We start from the raw sequence: 17,425 nt of genomic DNA, 5'->3' as shown, positions 1-17,425 counted from the left end.
AGCAGAGACATGACTTGGTCCCTGGTTAGTCATTTCTTTTGGGAGATTGCCCTCATGAGAATCTGACATTACCACAATATTGAAACAGGCCTAACAGAAGGTCAGTGCTCTACGACCATGTCTGCTCTAGGACTGATAATATATGTGTATAACTAAAGCCAGCTAAAATATATCCGCTGATTTATCCTCCACTGTAAAGTTGACCTCTAAGATCTCAGACATTTGCCAGGACTCAGCAGAGGAATGACTTTCAAGTCCAAATATAACACTAAAGTCAGAGGAAAAAGCAAAAGGACATTTGAGGAACATACTCCCCTAGCTATTATTTCAGGAGCTTTTAAAACATTACTAGTTATGGTAGCGGCAGATCTAGTCTGATTTTCAAAGCTCTCTTTAAACAGTGAACTTCCTCCTTCAAATTAAAAAAAATAAATTGAAACTTAGAGGATTCACACAGACTTCCTGGATTTAAAATACATCACTGATTTATTTCCTTGTTGTAGACAATTCACTTTAATAAAGGGACACGGAAATAGTCTGAAGCTTACAAATCCCAGTCTATCGCTGTAAAATACCATTTCCAAATTTTTCTGCAGGTTGTCTGTAAGAAAGAAATCTCATGTGTCCCATCTATCTCCTTCTTGATTATTCATTTCTGCTATTCATGAACCTAGGAGATTTTTCCATAAAATAAATAACATACAAAATAAATGCCAAACATAAAAACTTCATTAAAAACTATTGGAATTGTTACCTCCCAGTGATCATTGTTATGAAAAACAGAGTAGTATTTTACAGTTTAACACTCCCCTCCTACAATGAGTCTATTAGGATAAGCCATATTTTGGCATTTTCTCATATTTTTAGTGTGGGTCATAATGCTGCTTAAGTGTAGGCTATTGTATTCCTAGCACACAGCAGAAGAGCAAATTAGTTTATAATCACTCCTAAAGATCTGTTTGGAGAATAGAACAGATTTTTAGGAGAGCTTTTCTGGCAGCCAAGATCAGTTTGATAAGTAGGGCTTTTTACAGTATTTTCCTTACACCATTGCTTGGTGTGATAGTTTTAAATGTGAGTTCTTCACAGGACTTATTGTGTATGCAGGTTAAAAATGCTCATTAGATTAAGCTGTATTTGAAAACAGAATTAGACTTGAGAAAGGTATTTGCTCCAACAAATTCATTATTTTTAGAAGTACTTTCAGTACTTACTGTCAATAGTACCCCAAAATACTAGCACTGTTTATTTCAAAAAGATGAAAAAAGGATGAGGCTAAAATATCACCTGTGATGAAATAAACCACATGAACTGCAAAAAATAAAAGTATGATTTCCATGTGCCATTCAGACAGCTCTAACTTAGTTGTGCTCTGGCTTTCAGTAAAAAACTCAAGTTTTAAATGCCTATAACATGAACATAAAATGTTGATAAACTATTAATGGAAGTCTTAGTCCAAAATAACAGATTTTTGTGTTTTGATATTTCCAGAAATAGCTGATTGATTCTGAACATTTTTGGGTACTTCTATAACTAAAGAACATCTGTTCTAGAATATGGCAGGCAATATCACAGGCAACAATATGCAGTGGTCCTTTTGGTATTTTTTTTTTTTAAAGAAAATTTAAAATGGCACCAGTTTAAAAATTGTTTCATTTTCTGTAACCTTTAGGTTTTACTTCAGATTTGTGAAGTACAATATACCTAACACATCTCTGGTAGCTAAGCTCTTTTCATCAGTCATTTTCCTCTGTACAAACTGGTTTTCACAGTAAAGCCAGGAAAATGTAATGACAGCAATGTTGTGACAGAGGGAGGGTGGGAAATATGTACTGTCCTTAAATCGCTTAGCAGAGAGCACATCTAATGACGCAGGGCAAAAACTGAAAAGTCAAAAAAGGCATGAGAGAAGACTGGTGAGCACTGTCCTTGCATGGGCATAATGGGAATCCTCCTAATTCCCTGCTTTTTAGCTGTTTACATCTTCTTCTCTAACATTAGGCAGGGGACCTAACTCCACTTCACTCCTTCAGTCCCCAAAGAGCAGTTTCCAGGAGTGGCATAAGTAGGATGAAAGGTTAATTCTTTTCTTAAATGTTTCCAGGGCCTAAACCTCTCCAGGATGCCCTCTGTCTTCTGCAACCCAGCTTTCTAGTGTACTATGTATTGTTATGTCAGGGGACAAAATATGCAAAAATATGGAGTATTTACTTACCATAAATGAGATTTTCTGGATTTTCCCATGTTCTGAAAAGGTAAATATAGGCATGGAAACTGTATTTTTATTCTCCTAAGGTGTTTTTGAATGAAAACTAGGAGAAGAGAGATTTACACAGCCTTCATAGGCACAGTGTGCAGCAGTGTAACAAGATGGCACAATATTACTTTTCCTCCTTCCTTATTTAAACTTATATCTTCTCTCAGATACAGTTATATTTGCTCTCAATATCTTTGGCAGATGTTCTGGGGTGAATGATGCAATTAAGAATCCAAAATTCCCATTTCTTCCAGATGCTTATTTTCTCAATATTCACTCACCGGAAATATATTTACTTTCCACTCTGCAGTGTCTAGCAGTTAGCACACCTTCTGGTTTCCATCTCACAAAATTTCTGTAGTTAATCTGACACATGCCAATGCATCTTAGATGAAAGTTTAGCACCAGTAATCTCTTTTTTTTTTTCTGTTGGTAGAAAAATCTGCATAATATAACAAAACTGAGCAAAGTTTTAAATAAGTATTTTAATGAGTCTATTAGGATAAGCCATATTTTGGCATTTTCTCATATTTTTAGTGTGGGTCATAATGCTGCTTAAGTGTAGGCTATTGTATTCCTAGCACACAGCAGAAGAGCAAATTAGTTTATAATCACTCCTAAAGATCTGTTTGGAGAATAGAACAGATTTTTAGGAGAGCTTTTCTGGCAGCCAAGATCAGTTTGATAAGTAGGGCTTTTTACAGTATTTTCCTTACACCATTGCTTGGTGTGATAGTTTTAAATGTGAGTTCTTCACAGGACTTATTGTGTATGCAGGTTAAAAATGCTCATTAGATTAAGCTGTATTTGAAAACAGAATTAGACTTGAGAAAGGTATTTGCTCCAACAAATTCATTATTTTTAGAAGTACTTTCAGTACTTACTGTCAATAGTACCCCAAAATACTAGCACTGTTTATTTCAAAAAGATGAAAAAAGGATGAGGCTAAAATATCACCTGTGATGAAATAAACCACATGAACTGCAAAAAATAAAAGTATGATTTCCATGTGCCATTCAGACGGCTCTAACTTAGTTGTGCTCTGGCTTTCAGTAAAAAACTCAAGTTTTAAATGCCTATAACATGAACATAAAATGTTGATAAACTATTAATGGAAGTCTTAGTCCAAAATAACAGATTTTTGTGTTTTGATATTTCCAGAAATAGCTGATTGATTCTGAACATTTTTGGGTACTTCTATAACTAAAGAACATCTGTTCTAGAATATGGCAGGCAATATCACAGGCAATAATATGCAGTGGTCCTTTTGGTATTTTTTTTTTTTAAAGAAAATTTAAAATGGCACCAGTTTAAAAATTGTTTCATTTTCTGTAACCTTTAGGTTTTACTTCAGATTTGTGAAGTACAATATACCTAACACATCTCTGGTAGCTAAGCTCTTTTCATCAGTCATTTTCCTCTGTACAAACTGGTTTTCACAGTAAAGCCAGGAAAATGTAATGACAGCAATGTTGTGACAGAGGGAGGGTGGGAAATATGTACTGTCCTTAAATCGCTTAGCAGAGAGCACATCTAATGACGCAGGGCAAAAACTGAAAAGTCAAAAAAGGCATGAGAGAAGACTGGTGAGCACTGTCCTTGCATGGGCATAATGGGAATCCTCCTAATTCCCTGCTTTTTAGCTGTTTACATCTTCTTCTCTAACATTAGGCAGGGGACCTAACTCCACTTCACTCCTTCAGTCCCCAAAGAGCAGTTTCCAGGAGTGGCATAAGTAGGATGAAAGGTTAATTCTTTTCTTAAATGTTTCCAGGGCCTAAACCTCTCCAGGATGCCCTCTGTCTTCTGCAACCCAGCTTTCTAGTGTACTATGTATTGTTATGTCAGGGGACAAAATATGCAAAAATATGGAGTATTTACTTACCATAAATGAGATTTTCTGGATTTTCCCATGTTCTGAAAAGGTAAATATAGGCATGGAAACTGTATTTTTATTCTCCTAAGGTGTTTTTGAATGAAAACTAGGAGAAGAGAGATTTACACAGCCTTCATAGGCACAGTGTGCAGCAGTGTAACAAGATGGCACAATATTACTTTTCCTCCTTCCTTATTTAAACTTATATCTTCTCTCAGATACAGTTATATTTGCTCTCAATATCTTTGGCAGATGTTCTGGGGTGAATGATGCAATTAAGAATCCAAAATTCCCATTTCTTCCAGATGCTTATTTTCTCAATATTCACTCACCGGAAATATATTTACTTTCCACTCTGCAGTGTCTAGCAGTTAGCACACCTTCTGGTTTCCATCTCACAAAATTTCTGTAGTTAATCTGACACATGCCAATGCATCTTAGATGAAAGTTTAGCACCAGTAATCTCTTTTTTTTTTTCTGTTGGTAGAAAAATCTGCATAATATAACAAAACTGAGCAAAGTTTTAAATAAGTATTTTACTTAAAAAATCTTTTCATTTTGTTGTTCATAGGTACATTACTTTCTGCTATCTTCCATCTTTTTAAAACTTAATCTTAGTTTTCCTTAGTCTTCCACTGAAAGAATCTAATGAAGATTTCAGTCTTTGGTATGATTCAGTCTTTTCACTGAGATTGAATTTCAGGCTTAACTGCTTCATCCTTGCTCCCCTCCCATCACACACATACATAGTCTTGGGTTCAAATTCTGGATCCAGAACAATTCTGGCCTTCCCAGCAACTCAGTCAGCCTCCTACAAGCCCTAGCTCTCCTCTCACACACAGCCCTGGAGCACACACTCAGCTGAAGCAATTCTAGTAACTTGAGCCCAAAAATACAATGGCACAATGCACCCAAGATTTGTGTTGGTCTTAACAGAACACTTTTCTCAGGCATATCCTTTCCGCAGTTCTGCATTCACCCAGAATAACCCATGCACTCAGCTTTATACTTCAGTCATTCAAGGACACTTGATATTGAAGCCAGAAGTATTTTGCAAAAAGAATTCTAAGTCTACTGCCTTTACTTGAGAACAATTTGAGTACAAGAGTTATACAAATCTATGGGGAAAAAAAGAACAAGACAGACTTGGCAGCTCCTGCCTCAGCCTCCTCATCACTACAGACAGAATTCTTGCTCAGCCTGGTAAAAGAAAGCTTCACAAAGCAGGCTGCTCTTTTATGATTTTCCTGCTTTCTGTCATCTAAACCCCCAAGCCAGCCTCCATTCTCCTGTAAGTATGCCATGGCTTTGTCCCCATCTGTGTGGAGAAGTGTTTTTTTCTTGGTCACAGCCACCTCTTTATCAAATGGTACTTTCACACTTTAATGGGAAGGTCAAAATTTCAGTATTACCCCTTTGCAAATTTCAGGAATTCTTCCTGATTTTCTGTGTATTTTAGCTCAACAAGGAGAAACAGAGCAAACGCTAAATCGAGGTTTTACAACCAAACCTTTTTTAATACAACAGAATGACATTTGCAGAATGATATGCAGATATAAATGAATATGTCACAGACCAAATTCCACTGTCTTCTGAACTGCAACATGAGACTCCATTTGAACGCTAGAAATAAAATAAGACCTTTACAATTTTATTTGGACATTATGACCCTGATACAGGAGAAGAATTATTAGGCAGATAAACGAACAATATCCAAACTGAGTCCTCCTGCTAAGAGACTTTCCAAAAGTTCCAGGTTTCCAATAGGCCGCAAACTCTATGGTATATGAATTCAGGGAAGTATTCACACCTACACTGAAAGCCTGAGTTCCCACTTTGTGAAAGGAATGAGCTCTGAAGGGTGTTTCAGAGCACCTAAAGATGGATGCTATAGAAAATTCCCTGAGTTTTCAGTTGTGTTTGAAAAGCACCTAGATTTCTGTGAAGCTCCCATAAATAAATTATAAGTATTTTAAAAACACTGAAATGGCCCACGTAAGCTATTTCATCAGTGATGACCTTGAATTTTTCTCTTTCATCCAAGTCTCTCATATCTCTGTGTGCATATGCATGCACATATGCATGCATAGAGACCAGGTTTAGCTGCTTTGGAGCTGTTGGTTTGTGCAGCTTGGGCTTGGATCAATTCCCTGATCTTCCAAAAAGACGAGACTCTTTTACAGATCTCTAGTACAGTGGAAGACTGCTCCAGTGAGCCTTAAAATGGTAAATCCCCCTCAGCTCCCCAAAGAACAGAACTAAAAATTTTGGTTCAGGAAGAAACTTTATAAATTGCTACCCAAAAAACCATGAAATATTTTCCCCCTGCTACTCCCCAGAATAGCTGACTGTTTCTGAACATTTCTTGGCACTTGTATGACTAAAGAACAGCTGTTCTAAAAGACTCTTTAAACATCATCAGCTGAAAATTAATGCAGATGAAAATTAGATTAACATATCCCCTGAATGCTATAGAAATAATCTCCACATGGGATGTGATTTTCCAGGTACACACCTTCCAACCTGAGTATGTGAAATTGCCTGAGTAGAATAGCAGGGGTGTGCAGTAGATACCAGCGGACACATGGGGCATGCAGTAGATACCAGCAGATGCATGGGGCAGCCATCACTGCATGTACGGAAAGTATGTTGGATGAATTGAATGTATATTGGAAAGCCTAAGGGGCAGTGCAGAAAACCCTAAAATCAGCACTGGATTATATGGCCTCCATAGCTGAAACCAGATCTAGACTTTGAAGGCAGAATTGGCCCTAATCCTGCCATTACGGTGGTTTTACGTATCTGGCTACTCTTAATGATCAGACTCTAATTAAAATAAGATATCGACCCATTATATTTGACCTATAAAAATGACACGGTCTTAACATGTTGAATTTGGAGAAAACATAACATAGGGGAAACTGTAAACTATTCAGATTTTCTTTTCAATTATATTCTTGTATGATAGTCCCAGACATTATTGAAATTTTAAGAGCAATTCACTGAGGAAAAAGACAGGAAAAAACAAAGTTGTCATACCAGTGGAGAAAAATCTAGTTGGCTTCTCCACCAAAGAAAGTTGGTTTCAGGGTCTTGGACATAAACTTTTTACTGGTCATGACCTTCCGATATACCTCAAGGTCATCCTACCATCTGAGCTCAAAGATGTCAAAAGATTCAGATACAGCTCTTCCACAACATATGGTAAATTCCAAGGCTGGAAACCTTCACAGAAGGATTCACACTTTTGGAGTAACTCAGTAGTCTCTTGTTATCAGCATTAAGCTTTTATATAAAAATAGAGAACGGCATTTCCTAAAAATGTTTTTTTTTGTGTAAACTCACTTATTTCAGGCATTATCTATGACATGATGCACATTTAGGCAAATGAAAAATTCAGAATGAAACTGTAAGCCCAGAAAATAATATTTTAAATCTGTAAATGCTAACAGTAGTATACTACTATATGCTACACTAACTGAGTACTTAACAAGTTAATGAAACAACACAGAAAATTCTGATCAACAGATCCAAGAGAGTGGTACTATTAAACCAAGACTAATTGAATAAAGACAACTATCTAGGGCGCTAACAATTTCTTTCATGCTATTTTTATGGGTTAAGTCAAAACTGTGGCATGCAAATGTAACCATTCTGTTTTCCTAGGTATAAGGATAAAGGAATCTAGCAGAATGTATTACTTAGTATACATAACAAATCAACAGGACTAATTTGAAAGAATATGAAACTGGAAAAGTAAATCTTATTCTGGTATTAGGGAAATGTCAACATTTACTCATGGCAGAAAAAAGTAACAGCGGGGTAAGCATACTATCAATGTGTTTTTTCAGTCCTAACACCTTACAATATTTTCCTAATGTAAAAGCAAGGGAAAACTTAATCTTGCGAAACAGAAATGGGATAAAAAACCAGCTGATTGGTGGGCCAGCGATTCAAGGGAAGATAACATTACTAATAAATGAAAGGGCTGAAAATGTTAAAAAGTTTGACATTTCTAACAGTAAAATCAACTAAGTATATAACTTTTACAATAATAAAATCTTTTGCACAATCAACTCCTTTCCACCACAACACAAATTCTGAATGTATTTAAGGAAAAGATCCTGGGTACTCACTCATGGGAAGTTAATAAAAATTTTACATTGGGATTACAAGATCAGGCCTAAAATAAAGAACTGGTATGCACTTCCCTTTTACATTGAGAAACCGTAATACTTGCCAAATATAAACAAATATTTTTAAGTGATCAATATAAAGGAAAATGCATGATATCGCATTGCAATTCTCCAACTTCTCTCTCTCCATGGCTGATTCAAGGACAGTCAAGTTTCATTTTTAAGGTGGTGGTGGGAATGGGGGCCAAAAGAAGGCAGCCATTTGCTGTGATGGAGCTGGCAGTACAAAGAAGAAACAGGAGTAACTGTGCTATTGCCATGATTTCTGCACCCATATCCCAGTGAACCATCAGAACTATTGGCATCTTGGCAATCAGAGAAAATTATTTGCCTTTATACCCTGGCAGAAGGCCAAGGAATGTTATCTACTGAATTCCAACAGATATTGTATTAACATTTTAGATTGCAGTGACAGATACTGATATGAAAGTGTTTGATTGACTGTTCTATTTTATCTTCAAGCAATTTTGGGATCAGGTTCTGATCCTGATATAACTGAAACTTTCAATTAATGCCCAAGCTAGATAAGAACATCTAATATCTTTCTTCCCCATGTCTGCTAAAATTACTATCAACTTCCTTTGTTTCTATATTTAAACATTAATTACACTCAGAATTAAGTTAGTGAAAGCTGCACACAAAGCATTCTCATTTAAGAGAATCTGTCTCTGGGACAAACTTCTACAGGAGATAAGATTATCCATGTTTGAAACATTTAGCAAATAATACAAAAGAGTTTGATGGCACAGGACTGACAGATCGACAACAGACAAGTGGATACCTCCATCTAATATTTTGACAGACCCCACTGACATTTTCCAGCCTCATCTGGAAGCTCCTAACACATCCACACACGTGTCTGCGTGCTTGCAACTTCCCTCATCTAAATATTAGTCAGTTTTCTCCTACCTATTTCCAGTCAAGAACTTGGAAACACGCAGAACAACTCTTACATCCTTTGAAAGGCCTACACATCCAGAAGGTGCATGTTGAACACATACCCACAGGGTCAGATTCCTCACCAAATGTTATGGTACAGGCACTTCAAAAAAGTGCAAACTGTGGAAAAAAATGGTACTGCTGCTGCTCACCCTTTATATTACATCCTATACCATGGAACCAGGGGGTCTGCGTTGAGTGCCCTCTTCAGCTCAGAGAGGTTCAAATCATGCATCTTATGTCCCCAAGGAATGCCATTACCTCCAGTAGGACTCCTTCAGGAAGGAAGGAGAACAAAAGGGAGCATGTGGCTACCTAGTGGTTACTTAGCTGGAAGGAGGAATGTCTTTGACCTAGTTTCTCTCCTCTGCACCAAGGGTACTTACTGCTTTTAAAATTTAATACAAACACCCTCTATTTCTGCATTACAAATGCAGTCTTCTACTCAGTGCGAAATCCTCAACAGAAAGAACAAAGGTACATTCATGCTATAACTTCATGATGGAGGCACTTCTACAAAAAGGCAAAGGTTTGAGGTCTCTTTACAACCAGGCAGAGGTCTCCCATGTATCAGCTAAGGCTATTCTTATCTGGACACTGCAACTCTAAATGCTAGGAATGTAGATCTCAAACACCAAAATGAGAGCCAAACCCCTAATTTGCCTGAATAAAGTAAACTAGACAGCATTATTTATCTGCAAGCTTCTGAACACTGTTGTCAGTAACCTGTACAGTCTTCATGCAATAACAAGACACCAGACTAAAGTCCTTCAGTCCTACAGTCCTTCACCAGCCCTTCTGAATGATTGTAACCTCCAGTGTGGTTCCCAGTAGTAGAGCCGGTTACATGTATTCTGCAACATTCCAGTTGTTACAATGTTCAGGAACTTTTGATATGATTTTTCACACAAAATGCAATGAGATCAAAGCCAATCAGAGGTCTGTGGTAGACGTTTTCTTACAGATTACCTTAAAACTTCATCAGGACTAATAATTCAAAGTCATTATGATAAACTAGACACAAACATTTTAAAAAAAAAGAAAACTCAGTGGGGCTGAGTGAAACCGAACAGAAATAAAAGGAGCTTATAACAAATCTACCATTGGTGAGACAGATTCTTCTTTCCAAGTCTGCCCTCAGACCAGAACACCTCAACACAGTCATCTCTGGCTCCTTAAGTCCCTTTCTTCCCATCACTTCAAAAGGTTAGCTGTTTGTCTCCTCACCAACCTTCTCAGCTGTCACCCAGTCTTTGCTCCTGCTATAGGCTTCCTGAAAACCAGTCTCTCTCCTTTTTTACCTGACCACCCATGTCCTCCCGAGGCTTACTCCTAGCCCACTCAAGACAGTTTCATTTGGTCTGTAGCAAGCAGTCAGCACAAGAAAAAAAATGTCTTCTGCTCTGATGCATCAAGTTTAAACATACAGAAAATCAGAAAGACAAATAAGCAGAACTATTCGTCAGTGCTCAGAGGCATTTCTACTTAGGTATCATCTTTAGTAAACTTCAAGGTACATTTATCCATGTCCATAATATCCGATATTTCTGATGACAAAGTTTTGTCTTGGGAGTACAGGGAGTGCAATCCAGTGCTAGAATTTAAATACCGACATCTGAACATGGAGTCACATGTATAGTAATAGAGTTATACATAGGCAACTAGAGTATCAGTCACTGGATAACTGTAAGGAGAAAGTTTGGCTAGGAGAAAATATTGCAAGGATCAGAGGATCAACGGTATCTTTAAGGCACAATTCACAACAGTAAGAGTTTGCAAAGCATTGCACGAGATTCACTAGCATGCCTCAAGTCCCTTGCACTGCCCTAGTGATACAAACCCATAAATATGACGTACGTCACCCGTTAAGCCATCTAAACAGCTGTCCTAACTCACCAGAGAATTTCACCCCTTGTGCATGAAACAGGCATGAGGGCATTGGGGCAATGCACACAGGCCATTACCATAGCTCTTAACAAAGTGCTATATTATCTCTCCTTAGAACAAATCAATTCCACAGCCCCGAGGTCAGGCAGAGCCAGGAGCCTGTCACATGCTGATTCAGTGCAGCGTTAGCATTATTGCACTTGCTAACGGAGCCCCGCTGAATGCTAAAAGCCAAAAGAATGAACTTGCACCACCCCATCTGTCTGCAAGGGCTGTGAGTCCTTCCACTCCCTCTCCAGAACCAGGCATAGTACTGCCCATACCAGCCCATGGTATCACATTTGATTGAGTTTGTTTATTACTATGAGACTTCATCCCCTAAAAAAAGTTTACATTCTCAAAGATACACACATGTGGGACTTGTCTTAGACTATATGGAATCCTGTTGAGGGCTTGCCACCTTTTGATTTATTTTCCTAATAGAAAACATGGGAAATCTAGACATAAGACTTAAAAGCTCTTAGAAAGCAAACAGAAATGATGAGTTATTCAAATAAAATATGATACCTGTGGACAATTATTACCATTAATCTGCATTTGTAACTCAGTTCCATAAAGACTTAAAATTTTCAGCCTGTTCCTTAGGCTTTCCAGGACTGTCCTGCACATTTTATATGTACTCTTTTCACAAAAAAAAAAAAAAAAAAAAAAAAGGAAAGAAACCTGGTGAAAGGGGAAGAGGATGACCACTAATGAAAGAATGAAAGTCCATCCATGTCAAAAAACACATCAGCATCACTGGAAAGCATGCTACAGCTACTGCTGGGTTTCTTCTTTCTCATAGTCATCCCCATTCCCAAACTCCAGGCACACATGTGGCACAGGCTATATCCTACACCACAACACTGGTGCCAGCAGTGCTTCTGCCCTGGCAACGCAGCTGAGAAAGGCAGACTCATCCTGGCAGGGTGATCTAACCAGCAGCTTTAGAGGCTCAGCGGCTCCTTGATTCAGCTGGGCTTCATAATAGCTACTCCTCTGCAAGGAGAAACCAAGATTCATTTTCTTCTTGTGAATAGCAAGACATTCCCTGAGAGTTCTGATTTAGTGCAAATTCACAGACAAGGAGGAACCGCAATTCTGCATCACAAACAATAAAGACTTTAGCTTTGTTTTAACTGTGTGATAGGCATCAGATGAATAAATGCAGCTTCTGAGTGAAACTTTTTAAATGAAAATAAATTGTCATGCCTTTTCATCTAGTAAGTCCAAAAATACTCAATTACTTTATCTACCTGGAGTGTTTTCTGGTTCCATAACAAATTCCTTCTGGCAAGCAAGCATTCATGATTAGTCATACTTTTAAGTAGCTTTTTATTTTGTCCATTAATTTAAAATTTAAGACAAGTTTATTGGTTTGTATTTTGAGGAATATTAAACTATGCTGAAATTCAAAAGCACCCGTCATTTATTTAGATTACCTTTTTGCATTATCAATGTAAAAAAAAAAAACAATAATCACAAAAACCTCAAAGAAATCTGAATTTTGAAAGACTTTTTAATTTTAGAGTAGAAACCATCTCACAGTAACCTCTTGCCTACAAAGGAGTGCTTGTAAGGGTCTATCAGTATATTTCTTTCTCAAAAGGAACAGCCCAACACTTGAAACCTTAAACACAGGCTGTGGTACAACGGTCACCAAATCAATTCATGTTCCCTATGACAGAAATAGCAAACAGGCAGCGATGCTGAACTCATGCCTGCCTGCCATATCTGTCAGTGAACACTCTATGTTTGCACAGGTTTATTTGTTTTCCAAGGGCTAGCGATGAGTAGGAGGATCAGGATCAATCTTATAATAAAATACCCTTATGGATTTCTTTCAGCCACCCTCAAGGTATATCAGTTTTTAGACTCATAACCTTGACAACATCCTTTTGGGAGATTGATATGCCACTCTTTACTTGTCTTCTCGTACACAGCTACTGCAGCACAAATGGATCTGGTACTGCAGGCTGATTCACAGGTACCTCTGCTCAGGTAAGGCACACATCACCAGAGTATCAGGGTCCCCAGCAAGATGAAAAAGAAAAAGCAGAGTTCCTGTTTCCAGAAGACAGGGTAAATTGAATATAAGTATGGGCACACCCAAGAACTGTGCAGGAGAACAGATAATACTATGTGCGGGAAAAAAAGTAAGCTTTGTTTTGTTTTAAACACTGTGAGTGCTTCTCTCTTTTAGCTCATGGACTTTCTGTCCAGCCAGATGAAACTTGAACAATCAGCCAAGATAAAGGGAGCAGACATGTCCTCAAACCTGTCTTCTCAAGAGAAAGAAGGATGGGCTTGGCACCCACACACCTGACACTGAAAAGCTGTAATCTGAAATCCCAGTTTGTAACCCTGGTTTTTGCTCAGCTGGATGTCAGAACCTGGTTCCCCATGCCCTGCCTCAGCCTCTGTTTTTCGTGCTGATGACTTGGGATTTCTCATTTGTGCCATATCCCTGGAATAAGTGCAACAAGCCTAGAGATGGCCTGTCAGAGCCAGGTGTTTATATCCCCCCTGAAGTCTGTCTGGAGAGCAGAATGTTCATTAAACAATTTTTCACACATTGATGATCTTTCTTGCTTTTTCTTTTTCTTTTTCTTCTTCTTTTTCTTCTTCTTTTTCTTCTTCTTTTTCTTTTTCTTTTTCAATAGCTTTCAGAAAAAGAGACGGGTTTAAGACTTGGTGCAACTCATGCACAATACGACTAAGGCAATAGGAAAATAAAGATTTTTTTTAAATGTAGATTATCGATCTTTGAAATTGCAAGGGCTCCTCCAAAGTCATTAGGGTTTGTTGTGTCATTCTATAAATGAAGATTAATGATGCCAGGGATAATTATTGCTGAGGAAACTCGCATATTCCTCAGTATTTGGAAACTCCAGGTAAAGGTGAACAATGTCAGGGTTCCCTTGATTGCACCTTAGCTCCATTTCTGCTATTAGACTAGAGGGAAGATTTTCTTTGACACAATAGGAAGTTAAACTCCCAGCTTCTTTGGAAATCAATGGTAGCTGAGCTGCCTAACTCTGATTTGTGCTTTTTAAAATAATCCCCCATATACAGTGAGTGCAGCTGATTTGCAGATCTACTAAATCCACAAGCCAAAATCCTTCTGAATATTTTTTCTTTCCAAAATAATCTGAACATGTACAATAGCTGCTTTTCTAAATTAAACACTCAGGTCATGCTTCTTCTTCTTATTGTTCCCTGCAAGACTTCATATATTTTGCTAAAGGGGTGAAAAGTTACAACTTAAAGAAAAATAACCAAAGCTTTTCGTTAACTCGCAGGAATGTAAAGAAGTCCCTACAGCTAATAACCTGATTTTGCAGGGGGGCTCATGCACATATTTTTTATCTAAAAACGTCAAATTCAATATTTCTCAAGTTAGTTCTGCTCTAAGGCTGGGGGTCGAACAGCAAGTACTGTCCAGATAATTAATGGTAGAGCTCTGCTGAGGTTTCCCTTGCATGAATATATCTGGAAAGCTAAAATTGGTGGGGGATCATTTGATTCTCAGTTATGAAGCACTGATTCCCCAATAGTCCTTTGGATTACAATTTGTTTCCATTAATTGCTTGGTAACAGGGTTTACTCATTATTTTTTCAAAAACAGTAGCAAGCATAGTTTGGCAAAGTTTGAATTGGATTGAGGCAAACACAGCCTGACCAGCTTTTGCAGATGGAATCAAAAAGATCTGGAAATGAGCTTTTTGATTTTTAAAGAAAGATAATCAAAGACAAAAGAATTCTGAATCCAGGCTGGTATATCTTGGCTCTTTTCCAACAGACAACTAAACTGGCAAGCCACAGCACAAATCCATATTCTGGTTCAGAAGAGGAACAAAGGCTGAGCAAAGGGTGTCAGCATGGTTCCTGTCTGGCATGAGGCCCATCTTTGGTGACCTGCAGGACAACATCAGAACCTGCTTTGTCTGCAGCCAAATTGCAACTTGCAAAAGACTTTTCGGGAAGTGCCTCTGCATTCTGAAGTCCTTAATCAGTGAGGTATTTTGAAGAAAGATATCTTCATGCAGCAGAAAAATATCTAGCAGCTAGGTATATAAAATACTCTGCTCATGAAATCCTATAATCAGAGGGAACATTATAAAATGTACATGAACGTAGAAAGATGAACTGACTGGTGTTATTGGAAACCTTCCCCAGTATTTAATTCCTTCACGTCCCACCCTTACTTTAACCAAGTTTAATGTTAGAGTTTATTGTGATCTTGAATAAGCGGATAAACAGCCAACAGACACTAGAGGAAGATAAGTGGACTTCAAAACCATATTACACTGCAGATCATATTTCAAGTTATATTCACCTATAAGAAGGTATTAGTACAAGAATCCAGAGAGCTTGTTCCTTGCATTAGGGGTTCACAGAAACACACACACACACGAAGACACCTTTTTACAAGCTTCAATAAACCATCATAGCTTCTGCTGGTGTGTATACATTTTAAGGGCTGGAATCATGTCGTGGTTTAACTCTATCCCAGCCGAAACCAGGACAAATCACCAGGAGGAAACAAATCTCACGCTATCACAAGCTACTAAAGTTTCTGGTCTGGTGTTAGGAGTGAAGCACAGAAGACAGACAACGCTGCAAAGCAACGGTCTTTTTTTGGTGATGAAATTATCACATTCAGAACACATTATCCATTAATTTAGCCTCGACAGATAACTGCACAGAGTAGCAGCATACATGTTACTAAAAATTGTTCCTTTCTAAGGCTCATCCCAGGAATCCATTTGTAGCACACATATGTGCTATCTGATATATCTATTTTTATGAGACAAGCAGTATTAATTTTTTTTTAACTTTATCATATTTTTTTACCATCTTTTCAACTGTACCACCATTACAAAATTACCTAAAATCAGAGAAAGCTGAAAATGGGATTGAAATACTTAAATTCTCAAGTCTATCCATTTAAAACTCTCCTCCTCTGGTACTGGTTAGTGGACCAGTAACCAGAGACACAAATACACATAAGGAAAAAGGTCACATAGACTGGACACTTCTGAATTTGTTGACAGAGGCCACAGATACAACAGCATAATAGAACAGAACAGAATTTCTTACCTTTATGATGATTTGCCCCAGATGCTAATTTCCCCCACAGTGTTACAACAAATATTATTATTAGCAGTTTTCCTTTTGTTGCTTTCTGTAAGTATCTCTTATTCATCCTGAAAACAAAAATACACACAAATCTTAAGACTTGTTTAAAAAGCATTTTTTGTCTTAACTTAAGAAAAATTCAAGAAGTTTTTATAAGTGTCTGGCTGACAACCCGTTAAGTCTTAAATTCTGCTTAGGTCTAAATGAGGTATATCATATAGAGCATCATTATAACCTCCCTCCCTGGTCTGCCATCGTCCCCCCACCCTGGTCAGTACCAGGAGAATTCAACACCTCCATTCATCACGTTTCTCTCAAGGCACAAGCAATGTTCATAACCACAGCAGAATCCAAAGCTGGCAAGAAGGATGAATCCATGCAGCTATACATCAGGTTTTGATGAACAGAGGAGTTCAACTTGTGTGTTCGGGGCCAGTCATGGTCAATGTGGTTCTCTCTGACTGTGCAGTGGAGTTTTTAGCTTTTGGGATTGCAACTCTTTTTGGAGAGTGCCCACGAGTCATAAGGCGATAACAGATTTGAACAGATCTCCAGCACATGTACCAACCCTCCCACAGAGGAACCCTGTTAGGAAGACATGAGGGGTTCAGAAACATGGACTCGAGCGGGGCAGATTCACTAGTCTCTCTCCCATCTATCTTTAGGTAATGAAAAGATTTGATTTACTGCACCAAGGGAAATTGCACACGGCTACCCTCATCTTGCTCAGTGATATTTTCACTGTGACAGCAAGCCACCGTGGTGGTTCAAGCACAAGGTAACACATGACTTATTTCTCAGTAACCTCCTCCAAAGACAAAATACCCCTCCACCTGCCAGAAAGACAAGTTTAGGAACGTAGGCTCTAGTGCTTGAGGATTACAGTTGTGCAGAGAGTGGCAAGAGGTATAATAATAAAACCTTCTCTCGCGTTTCATTCTCTGTAGAAAAGACCTAGGGAGCTGGCTAAGAAACAGCTCTGCACAGTGGTCATGTTTCTGCTGATAGGTCAATAGGACAATGATCTCAAATCACTTATACTAGAAAAGCTGCAAATTTGATCAATTATTGCTGTTTTGTAATGCCTGG

At 38.0% G+C, this 17,425-nt stretch overlaps 1 protein-coding gene across 1 annotated transcript in view; it reads right to left on the bottom strand.

The window, feature by feature from the left end:
• Positions 1–16,406, bottom strand: part of TAFA2 (TAFA chemokine like family member 2) — a gene marked incomplete at its 3' end in the record, with an annotated part of 74,311 nt that extends 57,905 nt beyond the window's left edge. Inside the window, 1 exon segment of the mRNA XM_035889360.1 lies at positions 16,298–16,406. Coding sequence (XP_035745253.1) covers positions 16,298–16,403 — 106 coding nt within the window.
• Between the last annotated feature and the right edge of the window lie 1,019 nt (positions 16,407–17,425).

This window comes from Egretta garzetta, unplaced genomic scaffold (assembly GCF_000687185.1).
Source record: "Egretta garzetta isolate BGI_Z169 unplaced genomic scaffold, ASM68718v1 scaffold502, whole genome shotgun sequence".
In the NCBI taxonomy this organism is placed as follows: Eukaryota; Metazoa; Chordata; class Aves; order Pelecaniformes; family Ardeidae; genus Egretta; species Egretta garzetta.
Note: the sequence above shows the minus strand (reverse complement) of the source record. Positions and strands in the feature narration are given on the sequence as shown.